Here is a 21,001-nt window from a genome sequence, read left to right as displayed (position 1 = left end):
ATTTGTCCATTTTACTAATCTCACTAAAAAGTGTTACAAGAAATATAAAAACAAGTTTTCCTAAGCTAGACTAAAGGCATTCAATAATTGGTCTGGAGACTTGGGTTTAGGTGTATCAATGTGGCTGTTTATATGGTTTGACAGTAAATAAATGGTTGACAACATGGCTTTCACGGAATGGATCCGTCTCAGATGGGTCAACAGCTGTCTTTGAGTTCTGAACTCTCTGGGGCCTGTGGCACGAACCATCACAGGTTTATTTCACCCACCCATGTAAACAACAACCAGCGCCTTACATATGCAAAGACGGATGGATTGTGTTCGGACATGTGTTCGGCTTTTTGCAGCTGTTATTTCCACAATGATCCCTCCTCCTTTCGTATTCCTCATAAGCAGACCATTATTCCTGAGTCTGTCCGGCGTTTAGGAGTCGGAACACAGAGGTGATGGAACGTCTGCGGAGGATCGATTCCCACCATTCCCAGAATCCCTGCAGAGCAAAACTGGTGCCTCCGCACAGGTGGCAGATCAAATCAGGAAATGCAGGAGTGGGATAGGAATAGGTTGATCCATAGGAATCAAGTTGTTGATAACCAAACAACATTGGCCGCCATTGACTTCCATTGAATATTCATTCAAATATTTGTGTGAACTATCCCTTTAATGTTTCATGCTTCATAATGGCTTAAGGCATGACATTTCCGTATCACACACATGAGGTGCTTTAACAGATGGGTCAGCTACTGTAAACATTAGGAGAACTGTCACCATATGTTTCACACACTTACTGTGTAGGCAGGTGTTGATGGACTCATGCATAACACACAGCGATGAATAGCTTCCATCTCTCGTGTTTGTCTGGAAAACGGTCCAGGTTTTCAATGACAACCATGGCAAACAATATGACATTATTGATGAAGTTACAGCAAATGTAAATATTGACGGTTTCGAAATAAACAATAGGGGTGTAACATTTCAAATTACTCACGGTTCGGTTTGTGTCACGGTTTAGGGCCACTGTTTCGGTTCGGTTTGTGCCATGTGCAGAGACAAATCAAATAAAATAAGATCAACACGTAAACAGCACCAATAAAACAACAGAGCAAAGCAGAAAATGAAATAAGATACTGTATATATACCTTTTAAGGTATAGAAATGGATTCAAGTAATCAAATAAAACATGACATTGCATATGTACAAATTAAATAAAGATGAATCATAATTGAAGATACAAAAGCTATTGAGTCACAAGCATTAAGTGATTTCCTTGACTTTTAACAGACAGTAGGAATATTACTGGGACCCGTTCACCCCTAATAAACAAACATTATGTTGTCCAAAACAGCAGTTTTCCTTGAATTTAATACAATTATTATACAATAAAATATCAATATAAATTAAATGTAAAATAAACTGTTATATATAACCAAACACAGACGGGAAGTTAACATTAGGCCAGTGTATCTGATGAAACCGTCTATAGTCGCCGTCCTTCCAAGACCTCTGAGAAATTCACAGTTTGTCTGTGATGAATCACTGTACTGTGCTGTCAAAGTTGACAAGAACTTTTTAATACTTTTTATTGGTTAGATATTTGCAAAACCAAGTGACACACATAAAAGGTGACTAATAATTGTCATTTATGATGAATTACATGAAATATGGAAGTCTACGAGGTTTCAGAAAGACGACATAGAAGAGATATTAAGAGCCATAGAAGAATTCTGGAAATAGGAATGACTGATATTTTGTATACTAATATACTTTGATGTATACTTACAATCGCACACAGGAGCTCTTCTGTCACTCTGTCAGGCGTGTTCAGTCATGCACAGATAACCTAAACCTCATTAACCTGCATTCATACTGCAGCAGGCTTCTACAGCACAAGAACAGTTTCAGGGAGAGAATAGAAACGTTTTGCACAGTCCTGATCAGTTTGAACGAATGTGTCCTGAAGGCCCATGATACTGTACTTTAAGGAACAAAACTGGGTTTTTAACAGGATCTATTGACAGAAATGCAATATAATATACCAAACTACTTCTTCGAAGTGTGTAAAGACCTTACGGAATGAACCGTTACGTTTGTAATACCTTAGAATGAGCTATTTATATCTACATACAGAGCGGGCCTACATACATTGAATTCACCACCATGTATTGTACAGCTTCCCCAAACTGACAAACTCTACAGAGCGCAATTCCTCTCACCTGTAAAATGCACTCTTGCTCTCCAGTTTGAGCGCCAATGCGCTCTCTCTGTCTTCAGTATCTGGACATGTACAATATTAAACGGTTCCAGATAAACAATGACGCTCAAAACTGCTCCGTCACACAAATAATATTACAACAACAATAGCATATCTTGGTTCTAACACACAGAAAACCAATGTCACTCACATTCTTATCCGTATCAAAGCAACTTCATCGGGGGTCATTTTTAGACGACCTTTCTCTCCAACGTTTCTCTTCTGGAAATGATCTCCATAGATATGTATGAGTATCTCTGCTAAAGCCTTAGTAAGGTCCTAGCTCTGCCCGACGTTTTCTTGTTTTTTTTTCGATGCACATTTCACGTCTTTTCCGCGGGCAATTATGGTTCTTTAAAATGAAGACACATGCACCTTTTATTTTATGTAATAAATAAGACATCGCTCTTTCTACAGTCTTTCTAATGCCCGCGTGATCTCTCTTTCCTGCATCAACATTAGAAGATGTGCTGTCGCAGCCAACAACATATTTTTGGTAAAAATAAAATTCTGTCATCATTTACTGACCTTCAAGTTGTTTCAAATCTGTTCAAATCTCTGTTCTGATGAACACAGATAAAGATATTTGGAAGAATGCTTAGAACCAGACAGACAGGTAGTCAGAAATGCCCAAAAACTGTTTGCTGTAATAAATTCTTCAAAAATGATGTTGTGTTCAACGGAACAAAAAAGAATGATAAAGTATTTTTTACTACTGGGAGGAACTGAAATCTGTCTGGTTATAAGCATTCTTCCAAATATCTTTTTCTGTGTTCATCAGTACAAAGAAATGTTTACAGATTTGGAACAACTCGAAGGCGAGTACATGATGACTAAATTTTCATTTTTGGGTGAAGTATCCCTAGTTCACCCAAAACTGAATATTCTTTAAACATTCACCCTCTTGTCATTTCAACCCGGTATGACTTCGTTTCATATGCAGAACACAAAAGTAGATATTTTGAAGAAAGTTGGTAACCAAACAGCGCTGGCATCCATTCCTATCTATTGTATGGACTCAAGTGCAAGTAAATCTGTGCCGATTAGAAACATTCTTCAAAATATTAGATTTTATGTTCTGTAGAAGAAAGTCATTTGAATGACAAGAAGGTAAATAAATGATGACACAATCAGGTTAAACTCTATTAGTAATAGGAACCCAACTCTTCGGTCTCCTTGCTTTCCATGTCCTTTTGACCTGTTGCTTTGTTGACCAAGGTGTTAACTGTTCCTCCAGGTGCTTAATGATTGGCCAAGCACTCCCATTTCCTAAACCTGTGTCCCCTGACTATGCTTTTTCATTCTTATCACTATGGCAACACAAGGAATGTTGAAAGCATTAAATGGAGGAATTTGGCCAATCATTAAGCCCAAGGGAGTTTCGACATAACTGGACTTTTATTGTATAATTTAAACACACTTCCCTCACGCCAAGGCAAACTAAGTTACAGTGCATGCTTACCTTCGAGTTGATCCAAATCTGTGTAAATTGTTTCTTCTGATGAACACAGAGAAAGATATTTGGAAGGATGTTTATAATCACAGATCTCATTGACTACCATAGTTCATACACGCATGCCCCTGAAGTTCATGTTCACACACACTCGTGTGGCCATCAGCAATCTGACAGACAGAGAAAAGAATCAGATCTCCAGATCAAAGCATCCACCTTACCCCCACCATCACATCCCTCAAATATTTCCACAGATGTGTTTTTGTTCTGCGGAGCTGTGAAGTGGCCTGCGTTGACAAAAGCCCCAGACATCGCTGAAGTGCTTCTTTGTACTAAAGGGTCTTTGGGGTAGCATTGCATTGAGGGGTTGTGGAAAGTTAGTACAGAGGATGATGTGTGTGTGTGTGTGTGTGTGTGTGTGTGTGTGTGTGGTGGGTTAAGGGGGATAAAATGTTGTCAGAATTTAGGGGTTTAGAGAGGAAATAGATGATTCAACATTAAGCCTTCAGATTGCTCGAGGAAGACACACTTCCAGAGGGATTACAAGAAGAATGCTCAATATATCTTATAGAGGGCTTTATTATAGATCTCTCTTATTTTTTCTTATAGGTGCTGATGTATATCACAGATTAATAACCCCAGTGTTGCCGTTTTGTATTTTTTTTCATGGCTACAGGGAACAGAAGTTCCCGTGAGAATGAAAGGATGGTGTTTTGAGAGAAACCGAGATAGTAAGAGGATCACAAATCTGTGTGTGCAAACTACTACACTGAAGCAAAAAGCTTAGCCTTGAGCAGATGAGTTAGGGAATGAATGGAGAATATACATATATGTTTAATATTTAATATAATAGATATAAATATTTTATTGTATTAACAACTAATTCACTATAAAAATACTTCATACATCTTCTTGTTTAAACTAAAAAAAAAGTTTTTTTGTCTCGATTACCAACATCTAAACATCTCTTAATATGAAATATTGTCTTAATGAACAAAAGCATTTGCGCCTTGATTTCGGATACATTTTACAGAGATTTACAGAATTGAATGAAGGTTGTACTTTTGCAGTGAGATAGCAACAAAGAAAAAAGTCTTAAAGCGGCCATAACTCACACAGTTTCTGAGTATCTCATGTTAATCCTGAGTACTTACAGAATACTATCGTAACCTTCAAATATCAGTTGAGTCTTATGTTTGATCACATTTATAAAAGACAGATACAATTGTGCAATTATTTCCAAAAACATGCAACACGTGTGGGGGAGGAGGAGGCGGGACTAAAGCACATGCGCACACATTGCCAAAAAAACACAGATAGTTTCACTTACCACGTGTGGTTCATGTCCGGCATCGTTTGGGACCGCCGCTCCGTCTATCAGTTTCAAACGATCTCCAAATCCAGCATTATATCCACCGTTTGTTTATATAACATTCATCACCCAAATGCATCGAACAAACAACACAGCTGAACTTCGCAAACGTAGTTCTCTCTCTCCTGCACACAAGTGAAAGTGACTTGTGCGCATGCTCCTTCTCACGCGTGGGCGTGTCACATGCTTTTCCAGGAGAATTGTCCAATAAGGGACTAAAAAAATTGTTAGGTAACAACTTTTCTTTGTTTGAAAAAAACTTTCCGGAACATGTTCGAACACTGGGTACATCGAGCACAGAAATACTACATCATACGTCAAACTCGTTTTTTGACAAGTTGATCATGTTAAGCATTAAGACAACACGTTTAACATTGTAAAGAAGTCTGAATGCATGAAACACCATTGCACGGCCGCTTTAATAAAAGTCTAACATTCTTAAAAAACAGTTGGCTTAAAATAATAAAAGTTTTCTTACAAACATTAACGAAATAGCATACAGAATAGCATATGTATTTAATTCTTTCATTGATAACATTTTTTTTAAATAAACCTTCAGTAATTGACAAACATGGATGAAGTTATTTTGTTGTCATGTGACAAGAAAACCGTCAAACAGGAAGTGACTCCACCTGAGTGTCCTGCAAGCCTCCATTCAAGATAGGATAGTTTAGGTTGTCAGATGCTAGAAAAACTTTGTAGAACAAGATGTGGGTGATTATTTTCTAGTCATGATGTCACTTTTTTTTCTTTTTCTCAGTCCCGAAACACAATGAGTGTCTTTTGGTGGAGTCATGCAGATGGAGCGAAAACAAACCAAATGAATAAATCCGATTAGTGTCTTTGATCAAGTCGCTGTGGGAGAACATCTGTCAACCTTAGTGGCTGAATAAATTCATCAAATCAGTAAAAACATTACTTTGACGTTATATTAACTCAGAATCTCAGTGGGTTTATAAATGCAGGGCTTTCATTAAACAGCCTGGGAATGAATCTGATGATGACTTCATATGAATGATTTAGAAGAGCTTTATAAAGCTTGGGTTTGAATGATTATGTCCAGTATTGGATACAAATCCAATCAAATCATGAGAATGAATTTTATTATGCTTGTGGATATTTGATGGTGTGATTCAACTTCTCTCTGTTTTGTATTTCCAGCTCTTCCATGTTGCGTATGTGCTCATTAAGTTCGCCAACTCCCCGCGTCCTGATCTGTGGGTTCTAGAACGCTCCGTCGACTTTGGGAAAACTTACCAGCCATGGAAGTTCTTCTCCTGTAAGTATAACCAACACAAGCATCCTGTTTGTTGACTGTGATGTTCTTACGAAACTACTGAAACGAGGTTTCTGCGAAATTTCACAAACATTCTGTGCCCATCTGTTGTAGAAAAATGCATTATGGAAATGAAAGTGTGGGTTAGTTGGGCAGGTCAGATTTTGGACAATTCTGCCTGTTCTCTGGCTTCCGTTTTTTTGGCAGTACCGTAGGTGGCAACACAATCCCGGTCATTGGAGACGAGAAAAACACAATAAACACACAGACTCCTTGGCTGACATTTTAAAGCCTTCAGCATGAAACAAAATATTCATTTGTTTTGCTAAACCACAACCCATTAGCCCACAAGTGACTCTGTAACAAAGACAAATTTCTTTAAAATGCTGATTTCTGTTTTGTAAGTTTTAAATGTACTGTTCTTTTTGTTGTAATGTTCACCTCTGCAAAGCTTTATATAGACAACTTGATTGTGAATACATTTAGTTTTTCAGACTACTTGAATTCGTGTTTCACTCACAGCAAAATGTTGTCTCTCAGCTGGGTTGTCAGATATAGATGTAAATGTAAAGTAATCCATCATAATATTTACCTTCCTAATCTTTCCGCTCCCTGTCACATTCCTTCCAGCATTTATTAAACCCCATTACTAATAAAATACTGCACTAATTCCAGCCATAGTCCCAGATTTGATATCTCAGCTAATTTGTTCATTGTTGCTTGCTTTTAGCGTCTAAGAGAGATTGTATCGAGCGGTTTGGTCAGAGGACTATCGAGCGTATCAACCATGACGATGACATCATCTGCACCACAGAATACTCGCGTATAGTCCCGCTGGAGAACGGAGAGGTACACATGAACACCCACACACAAGCTCCTACTTTAAGAAAGCAGCTTTTGGGGTATTTTCTGTAATCACTTGCATGCTCATCTCTGACATGTTTCAGGTCGTAGTGTCTCTTGTAAACGGGCGGCCAGGTGCCATGAATTTCTCTTACTCTCCTGTCCTGAGGGAGTTCACCAAGGCCACCAACATCCGCCTGCGGTTTCTCCAGACCAACACGCTGCTGGGTCACCTGATGGGCAAAGCTCTGAGGGACCCCACGGTCACACGAAGAGTAAGATATGCTCCGATTATGATTCTGAATAGTCTATTTTATTCTTATATATTTTTCGAGATATGACACCCACCATCAGTTTATTTGTGCTCTTTTAAGTCAGTAGCCGGTTGTTCTGACTTTATCATTCTGTGTTTGTTCTGTAGTATTATTACAGTATTAAAGACATCAGCATTGGAGGAAGATGTGTGTGTAACGGACACGCTGAGGCGTGTAACGCACAAGACCCCAATGACCCGTTCAAGTAAGTGACACAGGAACACTTTGCATGCACTGTGTCAGTCACACAGATTTTGTCCTGTTTTTGTTTCAGTAGTATTTCTCTCGACCTGTTTACGGTAATGTGTTTCTGTGATCGATGCCAATATCAGGACTCAGTATCTTTTGTAAAGTTGTTTGTTTTGTGGTGCAAAAAGAGTTCAGCAAAGACTGAAGTGTAGGATTAATATACTTGCTTGCTGCGCAAAGCTGAAAATGATCATTGAGTACGTTAACACGCACCCACATGTGATTTTGGCTATATTGCAATTACACTTTACCTCATGTAAACATTAACATTTACATTTATGCATTTGGTAGACGCTTTTTATCCAAGGCGACTTGCATTGCATTATACTATACATTTGTATCCAAGTATGTGCAACGCCTGGGATTTGAACCCATGTTCTTGGCGTCGCTAACCACTGAGCTACAGGAAAGCTTTAATTCGATCTAAATGCAATAATTTGATTTAGATAATGTGATTTAAGCTCATAATTGCTTAAAGCATAATAATGTATGTAAGATATGTGGCGTTACACCAGTTTCAGAGATGGTAAGTAACGAAGTACAAATACTTCGTTACTGTACTTAAGTAGATTTTTTTGGTATCTGTACTTTACTTCACTACTTATTTTTCTGACAACTTTTTACTTTCACTTCTTACACTTTTAACCAAATATCTGTACTTTCTACTTCTTACATTTTCAAACCAGACTTGTTACTTAAATCTGTACTATTGTTTGTCATGCGCGCCGTTTTTAAACAAGAAGCCTGTTGGTTTATCGTTTTTTAGGTGAGTCATTCCTAATCACCCATGGCCATATATTCGGGAGATGTTTGAAATTGTCGGTGTTAAAAATTCTTGTCATAAGCAAAGTCAATGTTTTCCGTAATTATAGTCTATTTTCTATGTTTGCTAAGTCTGTAATGTTATCATGAATTCATATTTTGCTAGCGTGTTAGTTAGATGTTGTTCATTGTTCACACTTCGCATCTTTTTTGACCAGAAAAAGAACACACACATACACTCACCGGCAAACACACACAATAACTTAATGTAGTGTTGCTTGCCTGTTATCTGTTGTTAAGTTTTTCCCTCCAATTTTTTCAGTTTTGTTAAAGGGATGATGCTAGTGCTGTTCGTGCTGTTGGCACACACTTTAATATTCAGTCTTTAGCACAAATTGTTTAAGCCAGCGAATAGGATTATCTAGAAAGTTGCCAATTTGAGCGGTAATGATTTATAATATTTTCACTAGGCCTATTAATCTGTCATCTGGTAAACTAGGTGAGGTGTGAATTATAATGATACTTTCACTCTTGTTTGCATTTCAGTATAATTAACAATGTAACTCACTTTTGTCTGCCTGTGTTCTCTATAGCAGTTGTTCATGGATACAGGCTAAAGCAGGTAGTAGAAATGGCTACTTTTTACTTAAGTATATTTTAGAGCACATACTTTTTTACTTTTACTTGAGTAAAAAATTTAGTCAGTACTTCAACTTTTTCCAGAGTATTTTTAAACATGTGTGTACTTTTGCCATCTCTGACCAGTTTTGATCGCAATAAGATGGCATGTAAACACCTAAATAGCATTTATGCTGCTCTAACCAAGGTGCGCATGTGCTTCTCACGCGTATCTTAACACAACTCGCTGTCAGCAGTCTTTGATCCTTTTCTTTATACAGAAACAGCGCGAACGTGATGACAAAGAGGTGTTCTAACATGTTACTGCGATTAAGTCCTTACTCTGATTATTGTAAATAATCGCATTATTGGAGCGCATGTAAACACAGTCATCGCATGCAAATATTTTAGTTTAATTGCTGTCAGTACACAAGAAATGGTTTCTTATAGGTCCAGTGTATGAAATTAAGTGGCATGTAGCTGTGAGGTAACGAATTGCAACCAACGGGTCACTCCACCCCTCCCTTTCGAAGCCCTACGGTGGCTGACACAGAACTAAGATGTCATCGTGTTTTCACTTCTTTGTCTGTTTAGGGCTACTGTAGAAACAACAGGCATGTACTGACCATCACATTGTTTTTTTTAAGCGTTATTATATGCGTAACTCGTAAGTATTCCAATTCCGGGCTTCTGTTTCACTGCCGATGAAGTTCATGCAACCGCAAGCTGACTGCGAGACTCACACACGAGACCAACATTGGTCAATCAGAATTAAGAAACAGACCGGCAGCTACGTAACTGCGGCGCTTACTTTTACGACGACCTGCAATAACAGTTAACATGTTAAAGCACAAAATCTCTAAATGTAAAGGAGTTGCCGAGAAGTTAAGAGAGAAAAAACGACAAGCACTCGAAGCAGAAGCCACCAAGTGTGTGAAAATCAATGAATGAATTGCTTGAAGAGCAGCAGAAGACTCCGGTGAAGATGTCAGGACAGGTCTGACTGTTGAGGTGAGACCGACACGCACGTTCTGCATTGTTTCAAAATTGCAGCGATAATAAGCCACCACTGTGAAATATAACTATTATTTAAAACAAAGCTCAAATTTAATTTTAAGATTTTAAAAGCCTTTGTAAGTGTTAAAAAAGAAAGAATGAATCACACTATTTTTGATTTTATTTGAGATCAGTGGTCAACGTGTAAATTAATATAAAATAATAATAATAACAACGATAATTGAAAACAATATTATGAGCTTAAAAACCTATTGAAGATCCTTGAATTATTCAGACATATACACAGTGTGCGTGTGGGCACTTGCTTTGTATGTAGATAGAAATAGCTCATTCTAAGATAATATAAACATAACGCTTCATTTTATAAGGTCTTTAGACATCTCTGAAGACGTAGTTATGTATATTATATTGCATTTCTTTCAAATGACAACTTAAAGTATTTTTTGCTTTCCAGCACAAATATCTAAACATTTAAAAAAAAGATACATTTACTTGAGCAGAAAATATATACTATATTCGAGTCTTGTTTTCTAGATTTTCTATAGTGGGTTTATGGTAAAAACCCAGAAAACAAAGAAACACAATCTTGTTTTTTAAACTCAATTCTAAATATTTAGAAAAACTTTCAAGTGAATGTATCTTAATTCAGGATTCTTTTAATATTTGGCTGTAAAATCTAATGAAAATACTATGCAAGTTAGTGTTTCCGCATTGGAAATGTTTCACTTACGAGTCGACATGTCATCATCGGTCTATGATTACAGTGTCTGTCGCAAAGGAATCGCTGGATGAGGGTTAGATTTAAAGACAAGGCTGGAGGAAAGGAATGAGCTCATTATAAAAACAATAGTAGTCAAATGAAAATGACCATTGGCAGATAGAAAAGGTATGTGTATGTCAGAAATGAAAACGGCAGTAACTGTTCTTTCGTGTGCCTGGAGGGACTCTGTGCTTGTCAGCTTACACAGACAGAAGACTGAAGCACTGCAGCTGTCTGCACTCGCCTGATTCTCATCTTTGTGCACATAGTTTTACTCCAGAATATAGATTTCATAAGAGTTGATACGTAATCCAGGGTTATAGAAAACTAAATTAGCAGGCGATACTGGATCACTGGATGTTTTCAGTGAGATTAGTTGTCTCTTTTGTAGGCGCGTGTCTCAGAATAGTGAGTGATGGTGGCTGCATAAAGGAAAGAAAATGTATTTGCTTTACCATAAGTCTATAGCTACGGTTAGACCTGGGCCGTCATGTCCTTGCGCAGCATGTGTTTGGAATACAACATCAGTTTAGGAAAAGGAGTAACTGCACAAAACACTCTGACGATGTGCCCGTTGCACAAATGCATATTTACTGGTGACTTTGGAAATCGGTTGCCAGCCAAAAGCCATTCATTTATTTGTCATATTCGTATGCCTGACCCCGTATTCACTGACAGTAAATGGAGTCGAAGTGTCGATTCCTTCGACTCCAAAAGTGGGAGTCGACTCTAAAAGACCGGGACCCTGATGAACTCGTCTTATTACGGCGGGCAAACGACCGAAAGCAACTGAAGGATTGCGCTTTGGCGCATGTATTACACACAATCGGAAAACGTAAACTTGTGTTATTTATACGCAGATTGAGGACATCAGCATTCTGTATGAACGAACAGGAATATGAACCGCCTGGAAGGTGTCAAATCTTTCAGTCTGGAAAAAACCTTGAATGTGTGGGACATATCAAAACTCAGACGGTTAATAGAGATCATTTCAACTAGAAACATGCTTGCATTGCGTTTGAAGAGAAGAGGAATTTAACCTTCATTGATCTCTCATAAATCTGCTGTTCCTTGTGATTTCCTGTATGAGATGGTTTTGGTGAATGACCACATGTAGCGTGTAACAGATATTGTGGAGATTTAAAGATCTAAATGAAATCTAGATGCTTTGAACCCAGATGTTTTCTTCCGAGACGTTGCACCTGTATTTTCAAAGCAGATACTCTACTAACACGCAACTTGTTGTAGAATATTTAAAGGGATAGTTCATCCAAAAATAAAAATTCTGTCATGTTTTACCCACATCTATATGACTCTTTCTTCTGTGGAACACAGAAATGTCTCGGTGGTTTTGTGTTCATACAATGGAAGTCAATGAGGTGCAATGTTGTTTGGTTACCAGCATTCTTCAAAATATCTTCTTTTGTGTTCTGCAGAAGAAAGAAAGTCATAATAATTTTCAGGTGAATGAGAGGCTGTTTAAACGAGACCATTTTCAACTTAATACGGAAAAAGTTTTATGCATTTTGGCTGTTCATTTACACGATGATGGCGTTTTGGGGGACTGAAGACGCAAACTTTTGAAAACGGGCCTCAAAGTGCAAGTTTTTGAAAACTACGGCATTATCGTTTCCATGTAAACTCAGAAGGCGGCGTTTTCTAAAAACAATGATGTCATATGCTTGAGGTCAAAGGTCAATCACCAAAGCGTGCCTTCCTAAGCCTCCCAAAGACACCTGATTGCCTCACGGGTACAGAGAGTGAAACCGAGGTCAACATGTGCTTGATTTACAGTGAAATTCAGGCAGAGATGTATCTTCTGTAGGTTTAACCTGAAGCGTGAGACGTTCAGACGTGTGTTAAGGTCTTAGAGGAGATCAAAATGGAAACAGAGGGACACTTGGGACGGTTGACTGTTGCGCATTTGAGGTGAAACTCTGTAACGCTTGCTCTGAACGTGGGTGGGAGCTATTTGAAGATTTTCCTGCCGCTCAAGCCGAACCATCCAAACAGATTCAGAGAAGGTCTGCGTGTGTGCATCCATCCGTCTGTTCATGCTTGACAGCATGAGTGGAATTCAAAGAGTCGGTGTGTGACATGTTGCTTGTGTTTGAAGTCAATAAGCACAGAAATGTTTTCGATCAACCACAATTCTCACACCAGATCTCAATTCCTGTTTAATATCTCTAAAATAAAAATAGATAGTAAAAATTTGGGTAAACCAATCCAAAAGGCCAAATTGTCTTAAGTCTGTTCTGGAAATACAGTCTGAAACATGAATGTTTTGATGTAGATGAAGACGTTGTTGGTCTGTGGTTCACTTTTTTCCAGTCTTTAAACCATTTAGTTTTTAATATTTAAATGTTTCAAGTCAAATATGTGATAGTTACATCTTCAGTGTTTATCAGTTTGATGGTATGGCTGTAAACGGCAGCACACGTGAGCAGACTGCTGAGTCTCATGGTTAATACTGTATGTGCACAAGGGACGATGATGTGCTTCTGCTAAAATAGGTGTCAGTTTGGTCACTTCCGCTCTCATAGCACTAAGGGGATTTTTCACCAAGTGATAAAGATGTTTAGTAAGAATCGTTCAAATTTTGCCGAACCGATCGAACTACGGGCGAGCATTTCTAAGTGCATTGGAAAGTTTTTTTTATCAGAAGGATGTCATCGCTCCGTGTGCATATAACCCATTACATCAGCTGTTCAAATCATGTCTTACAGTACAAAGCGAGTGTGAAGAGCTTCACGCTTTCAGTCTCTCTCGCATTCACTTTATCTTTTGGATTCTCTCTTTTTGAGAGACAGCAGGGTCAATGAGAACACTTGAATGAAAACACTTAAACCTCTTGTCTGGTTCATTTGATGCCCACAGACATGAAGTGCTGCAGTGTCTGGATTTACTGGACCCTCAAGATTGAGATTATTCCAAAACCAAAATAAATACACACAGATTATTTGATCCTTTAATGTTTTATAACTAGTTTGTTTTTCGTTTTCTTGCAAATTATGATTTTTCACTAGTGAATACGTTTTTAAAAACCGGTCTGACGTAAAGAAATATTTTTGGTTGTTCATAGAAGTTCACACTTTGCCTTTTAAATCACAGCTTTTATAAAGCCAAAATGCATCCAAAAATAGAAAATAAATACTGTTTCCTGAACTTGGACCACAGACTAGTTTGATCGTGTTTATTGCTCAACCCAGGTTGTGTCTTGTTCTCTCTCATAGGCTTCTGTGCGACTGCAAGCACAACACTTGCGGCCCGTCATGTGATCGCTGCTGCCCCGGCTTCAACCAGCTTCCATGGAAACCAGCTACTACTTACAGTGCCAATGAATGTGAACGTGAGTTTTAAAGTCTTTGTCCAGTGAGCCAACAAAGCAGATTTAGTACCTGCCGGGGACCTACTTGACACATAGTTCAAATGAAATTTGCGATATTCATTCTTCCCTGACACAACAACAGCATTTTCTGTATTTTTTTTAACAATAATGTATTGAATAAATGAATGACATTGAGAACTATTAGTTTGACTTTTCGTGAAGTTCAGAAACTTTATGAAAAGCCCTGTACTATCTGTATGAATCCTGAGAATCTCTCATTTGTTTACTTATAACTTACTTTTTATAACGGGTTATTTAGTATTTATATGATATACATTCTTTGTAACAAAGCATTTATCAAACAAAACATTGCACATAGTGACCCTGAAACAGGAAGGTTTGTATAAATTACAATAACTAAAACAATAATTATAAAAAAATGCTAATAAAGAGTTAGAGGAATAAAAGAGTCTATGTAAAAATTTGATTTGAGGCAATAATGATAAAAGATTAAAATAGTTAAATACTTTAAATAACCACTAGTCAAGAATAATGTTATACGTGTATTTTAAAATATTAGTAATGAAAATTGAGGCAATAATGATAATAATTTCAATTTGGGTTATTCAATAGCTCTAAAAAATGATTTTTCTTTATTTTCATAAAATGTTATATTTTTTAAAATATAAATATTGAACTCATTTAATTAAAAAGCCATGTAATTCCTTAATGACTTTAAGAGATTAACAAAATCTTTAGGCCAAATTTTGCCTAAACAAAGACGGCAAAGAGACTCAGACGTAATCTGAGTGTAACAAAATTCTTTGTAAAGTTGTTTATAAGGGATCAGTGCAGTATCTCCAGAGAGAGAGAGAGAGAGAGAATAAGGTAAGATGGCAGTCATTGTGAACACCCTGAGATCTCAAGCAGACATTAATCCAGGCTTCTCTCACACACAATAAAAAATAGTCCCACGCTAGGGTCCAGATTTACTCGGTGAGTGTGTATCTGCATTGGGAGCTGTTTCAGTCCAGAACACATTTCCGCTGAGTATATTGTTGGATATCCACAGTTTTTGCCCAATCTAATCTCTGTGTTCCATATATATAACCACCCCTTTGTGTGGACTGAGAGAGAGACTCGCACACACTATCTACACCGTCAGTGAGGTTTATAGCACATCTGTGAACAGAGCTGTCTTGAGGAAAGCCAGAGTGACTGTCCCCTCTGACAGAACTGTTTCATCTCATGCCGGGTCACCATCTCCTCATCCTGCTGACAGCGGGTTGAACCTGGAACAAAACACAGCACATTGCATGTTACTTTGGTGTAAACCACAGTTGTTAAGATCTCTCACTATTGCACTTCATGTCATTTTGTAATGTTTACATTTTTATCTCCTAGTGGTTGTCCAATATGAGTTTTTGAATGCCCTATATGTTGATACCATTGAAAAAGCACTGTAGCTGATGTGGCCATTATAAGTCCGTCAACATAAATGTAATTACAGTAATGAGAGATGTAGTATCAGATAAGTGGTAGCAGCAGTTCAATTACAGAATATACTGACATTTTTTTTTAAATCTGAATGACAACAGGTCTGGGTAGCTTTTTAAGGAATATTGTGTAAATGCGCTATAGATTATCGGCTTAACATAAAGTTTTATCGATGCCGTAAATAAAATACAAATATCGGACATTTTTTGCACAACGTTATATCACTAGTAGAGATGCTCCGATACTAAATTAAGAGACCGACACCCGATTATTCAGGGTGATATCTTCCGATACCGATTCTGAATATTAAATGAATATTTCTGAACTTATGGAATGTTATGAATTCATATAATGACTATTAATATTGATCATCAAAGTGGTGATGTTTCTTAACATTTTCTATATAGTCCGTTTCATTGGCCGATGCCGATTATTAGCCGATATATCAGTATTATATATCCGTGCATCTCTCATCACTTGTATTTCCCTCTATGATTTATAATCTTGCTGACAGTTTCTCCATTCCAACTTCACTTCTGGCTAATCACTGTCCTCTTTCTCACTTCGCTTCTGCTCTCATTCCTCTGTGGACCGTCTGAACTCTTCATGTGGATACTGATGTACGTTCAGCCCTGTTTGTGTGCGTTTGTGACTACATTTAGCATGTCCTGCCCCCATATACTGACCGTTCTGACTTCAAATCTGTCATGCTCTTCTACTCTCTGCACTGATGGATGAGAGCTGAGAGATGGACCTCAGTGTGTGTAATTCATCATTGAATTGTCTGGCTCTGATACCTTCAGGCTGATTGTATGGTGTTGTAAGCATGTTGTGTGTGTGTTTTCAGCATGTAACTGCCATAGACACTCGTCGACGTGCTACTATGATCCAGATGTAGATCAGCGGAGAGCCAGTCTCAACATGCAGGGCGAGTACAGGGGCGGAGGAGTGTGTGAAGAGTGCCAGGTGGGCTCAACACACCCATCTACATGTTTATCTACATTGACTTAAATAGTTTATAAGATAAATTCATTTTACTGTACTTCTAAAGTTTTTTCGGGGGGGGGGGGGTGGATTTGATTTTGGAGTCCTGTAAGAACGCATAGTTTTGTGAGTTTTACCAAGTTCTGGGAAGAACCTACTAGAAGTTGGGGGCTTTGGGCAACATAAAATCGCTGTCGGACAGAATTCTTGATTTTTTAAATTCTTAATATTTGTTGTGTCTTAATATTTAAGATGTAAGAAAGTCTAATTTTACCGTTCTCTCACAGCATCACACCACAGGTATAAGCTGTGAGCGCTGTATTCCCGGATACTTCAGGTCACCTGACCATCCTCTGGATTCGCCATCTGCCTGTTCAAGTGCGTCCTTAATATTCTGATCTTCTTTAGATGAACACAAAATTGTAGATATACAGTAAAAAACAAATTTTCTTTGTTTTGGTGTATATAACAGAGTGTCCGTGTGAATCTGAGTACACTGACGGCACATGTGAAGATCTGACCGGACGCTGTTACTGTAAACCAAACTACACGGGTGAGAACTGCGACACATGTGCTGAGGGATACGAGCACTTTCCCGTCTGCTACCGTAAGTCTATGTGTCTAAAGCTTTTATCCAAACTTATCAATTATCAACATATTTCCTGCACCTAAATGAAAGAATTGATCTAGTTTTTAACAATGTTTTGTGTGTATTGTTGTCAGAGGTCTACATCAGTGGAGAGGCCAGACCTGCTGGAGAAATCATCAGTAAGACACTTTGATTCAAATAACTTCAATTGATTGACTTTGATTTGATCCATTTCACTTTAATTCAGTTGAGTTTAATTGTATGGTAAACGATTCGATTCAAATGCCTTGTCTTGCCTAGATTGTGAGTGCAACGCTGCGGGTACTGAGGGGAACTCCTGTAGGCCGGACCCTCGCACAAATACATGTGTGTGTAAGCCTGAATTCACTGGAGAGCACTGCGACACCTGCGCTAATGGGTATTATGGCCTTAACTGCCAGGGTAAGACACACATTCACCTACTCTGCCAAATGAATAAATGTTATGTGATGTAAAGTTACGAGGTTATATGCTACAATAACGTTTTATTGGAACATATTATTACAGGATTAGTATAGGATTTATGATAGATGTAACATGTTACATGCAACTCGGTCATTTAACCAACTTAATGAAGTACACCCAGAGATACCTTTTAAATAATATTGAAGTATGTATTTTTGACACTTGTTTTGAAAAGTAAAAAGACTATATACATAGAACAAAAATGTGTACCAGTCTATAAAACATACATCTACAGTATATATAAAGAAAAAATGTGTAGTAGTCTATAAAACGTACATATACAGTATAAATATATATTTAATGGTCTATGAAACATACATCTACAGTATATATATATAAAATATGTGTAATTGTACACAGTATGTATTGAATGCCAGACTTTGTGGAATTCTAATTGTCTATAAAATAAATATGCAGTATATATAGAAACAAAGCGTAATTGTCTATATAACATATACTGTATATATATATATAGAGAGAGAGAGAGAGAGAGAGAGAGAGAATTTGTTTTAATTGTCTATAAATCATGTACCGGTAAAGGGATAGTAACCCTGCCCCTTTCTTCAATACATTTTTTAATTGACATGAAGTTCAATAAATGATGATTTTTGGGGGAACCGTCCCTTTAATTGTGTGGTTTGGTGGAGACTCGGATCCACTCAGCTGTTCAGTTCTGCCCATATGTGTCTTTTCTCTGTAAGCTGTTGAAACAGGTGACAAACACAAGCGTATCGTCACACCTCGGTTGTCTGACTGCTAAATCACTGTTGGACTTGTGCATAGTTTGAGATTTTGTGAACACACTATACCACCCAAAGACAAAGGCAGCACAGACATACCCACATTCCCGTTCGTCTCCCTTCCCCCCGCAGGCTGCCACTGCTCAGGCCCAGGTTGTCTGGATGGGTCCTGTGACGCAGTTACAGGCCTGTGTACGTGTCGCACTGGGTTTCAGGGGCATTCATGCGGGGAGTGTGAGCCCGGCTACTTCAACTACCCGCTGTGCCAATGTGAGTGCTTGCCAACTCTAATCACACTGAACTGAACTCAGAAATCCCCTGAGCGCTGCCAAACCGTGAACTTCATAACACAGCCACAGTCCTGTCAACTCTTTTGAACCTTTTTTTATCTGTTTAAAGTCAATACATAGTCAAAATTGTACTTTAGTGATTGTTAATTCGTAAGGTTTCCTTTGTTATCTTTCATATAAATTCATATATATGTTAGGGGTGGCAAAATATTGCAGTATTTGCAAAAACATGTCAAAAACACTGATAATCACACATTTAGCACCATTAAGATTTTGCCGTAGGAGTCACCTTTATTACAATTCTTTCTCCTTACATCACAAAAAAAGAGAAAATACAAAACAAAAAAGATGTAGACAAAATGTAATATTCATTTGATTAATTGCATTATTTATTTATTTAGTAAATAGATGTTGCAATATATTGTGATAATATTGGAAATTATATTATTGTGAAAAAAACATTTTGGGGAAAAGAGAAAATACAAAAAAAAGAAATAAAAAAGATTGGAAAGTAAATTAAAGATGAATTGGATTGATAGCATTATTTTGTATTAAATATATATTTTGCGATATATTGTAGTAATATTGTGAATTTTATTATTCTGGGAAAAGATCAATATTGTGGGAACAAAAAGAGAAAAAAACACATAGATAAAACAAAAAAGATGAAAACAAAATTGAAGATTAATTTGATTGATAGCACCATCTTTATAAATATATATTGTGATAATATTGTGAATTATATTATTGTGGAAATGTTTTAAAAAAAATATATATAAAGAGATATTGCGATATATTGCAATAATCTTGTGAATGTCTTTTCCCACAATAATTGTGTAGTCAAAATATAATATTGTTATATTTGTACATTGTTTGTACTCTGTGTCCTTTTTCAAAAACACTGTTTGACATATTTTATCAAATATGTTGTGAATGCAGTCTCATGTTGCCTTTAAAGCTATAAATGTGTTGATTTAATCATTTAATGCACACTTGCATTGTGTTCTTACTTGTTTCTCTCTGTGTCTGTCTGCAGTTTGTGGTTGTAGTGTTGTGGGATCTACACCTGAGGTGTGTAATGATGTCGGTCAGTGTTTGTGCAGCCCAGAGTTCACTGGTTCTCGCTGTGATCAGTGTCGCTCTGGTTTACACCTGTACCCAGACTGCCAGGGTGAGCCACACGCACAGATATAATACTTGTAACATATTCTTCTTTTTGAAATATTTTCTTAATTTAGCATTTTCTAACATTTCCCAGTGTGCACCTGTGACCCCCGTACATCTCTGAACACCAGCTGTACCGTCTCCGGCCAGTGTCATTGCAAACCCAACTACAACAACCCCAAATGTGACCGGTGCGCACCAGGATACTACGGGTATCCCAGCTGTGCACGTGAGTTTGGCCGCTGTTTGGTGTAGATCAGGATGATTTGTGTTCTGTGTCCATCCACAAACAAGCTGTTTATTTAAAATAACCTGTTCGTCGTTCAGCATGTGATTGTTCATCGGAGGGTTCTCGATTCGGTCCCTGTGATCCCGTGTCCGGTCAGTGCGTGTGTCGTCCAAACATTGTGGGTCAGAGGTGTGAAAGATGCAGTCCTGGATCATACAACTTTCCTCTCTGCCAAGGTGATTTAACACGGAGAATAGATCATCGATCAGTGAAATATCCTGTTTATTCCTTTGGAATACATGTAAAACAGTCAACGTTTGACACATGTTTTCTGTCTGATTTCTCTCTGATCTATGCTTCAGCTGGGACCTGTAATCCGGCGGGCTCTGTGCCTGATAACATCCTGTCCAGCGCTGTAAATGTAAATGAGCTTTATAGATCTTTGAAGAAAGTGTGCATCTAAAGCAACGTTGACATGGTAAATTGTAGTATTTCATAATCATTTTAAGCCCTGACTGTTATTGGTTGTTGTTTAACCTCAGGGTCCGTGTAAGTGTCGGCCGTATGTGGAGGGGGTGGTGTGCGAGCGCTGTAAACCTCTCTATTGGAACCTTTCTCCTGATACAGTCTACGGATGCTCAAGTAAGGACAACATTTTGAAACACAGCACACTTTTCATTCTGAGTAATGAAGTGAAAAGCTAGTGGCAGTTATTTTGGTCACTTCACATGTGTTTCAATTGTGTTTATTTTTTCATTTAT

General features: G+C 37.7%; 1 protein-coding gene across 3 annotated transcripts in view; it reads left to right on the top strand.

Annotated features, from left to right (window-relative positions):
• lama5 (laminin, alpha 5) overlaps positions 1-21,001 on the top strand; it is a 62,573-nt gene that overhangs the window by 15,880 nt on the left and 25,692 nt on the right. For all 3 annotated transcript variants that reach the window (XM_079478729.1, XM_079478730.1, XM_079478728.1), the window contains exons 3-18: positions 6,238-6,355; positions 7,083-7,201; positions 7,300-7,470; positions 7,617-7,714; positions 14,149-14,264; positions 16,588-16,706; positions 17,012-17,102; positions 17,197-17,331; positions 17,448-17,492; positions 17,614-17,754; positions 18,690-18,827; positions 19,884-20,018; positions 20,106-20,240; positions 20,339-20,476; positions 20,603-20,661; positions 20,783-20,882. In XM_079478729.1, the coding sequence (XP_079334855.1) occupies positions 6,238-6,355; positions 7,083-7,201; positions 7,300-7,470; positions 7,617-7,714; positions 14,149-14,264; positions 16,588-16,706; positions 17,012-17,102; positions 17,197-17,331; positions 17,448-17,492; positions 17,614-17,754; positions 18,690-18,827; positions 19,884-20,018; positions 20,106-20,240; positions 20,339-20,476; positions 20,603-20,661; positions 20,783-20,882 (1,858 nt within the window). The remainder of the gene's footprint in view (positions 1-6,237; positions 6,356-7,082; positions 7,202-7,299; positions 7,471-7,616; positions 7,715-14,148; positions 14,265-16,587; positions 16,707-17,011; positions 17,103-17,196; positions 17,332-17,447; positions 17,493-17,613; positions 17,755-18,689; positions 18,828-19,883; positions 20,019-20,105; positions 20,241-20,338; positions 20,477-20,602; positions 20,662-20,782; positions 20,883-21,001) is intronic.

The sequence above is a fragment of the Barbatula barbatula genome, assembly GCF_947034865.1.
Source record: "Barbatula barbatula genome assembly, chromosome: 17".
In the NCBI taxonomy this organism is placed as follows: domain Eukaryota; kingdom Metazoa; phylum Chordata; class Actinopteri; order Cypriniformes; family Nemacheilidae; genus Barbatula; species Barbatula barbatula.
The sequence above is the reverse complement of the archived record's forward strand: the minus strand, read 5'-3'. Positions and strand labels throughout refer to the sequence as shown.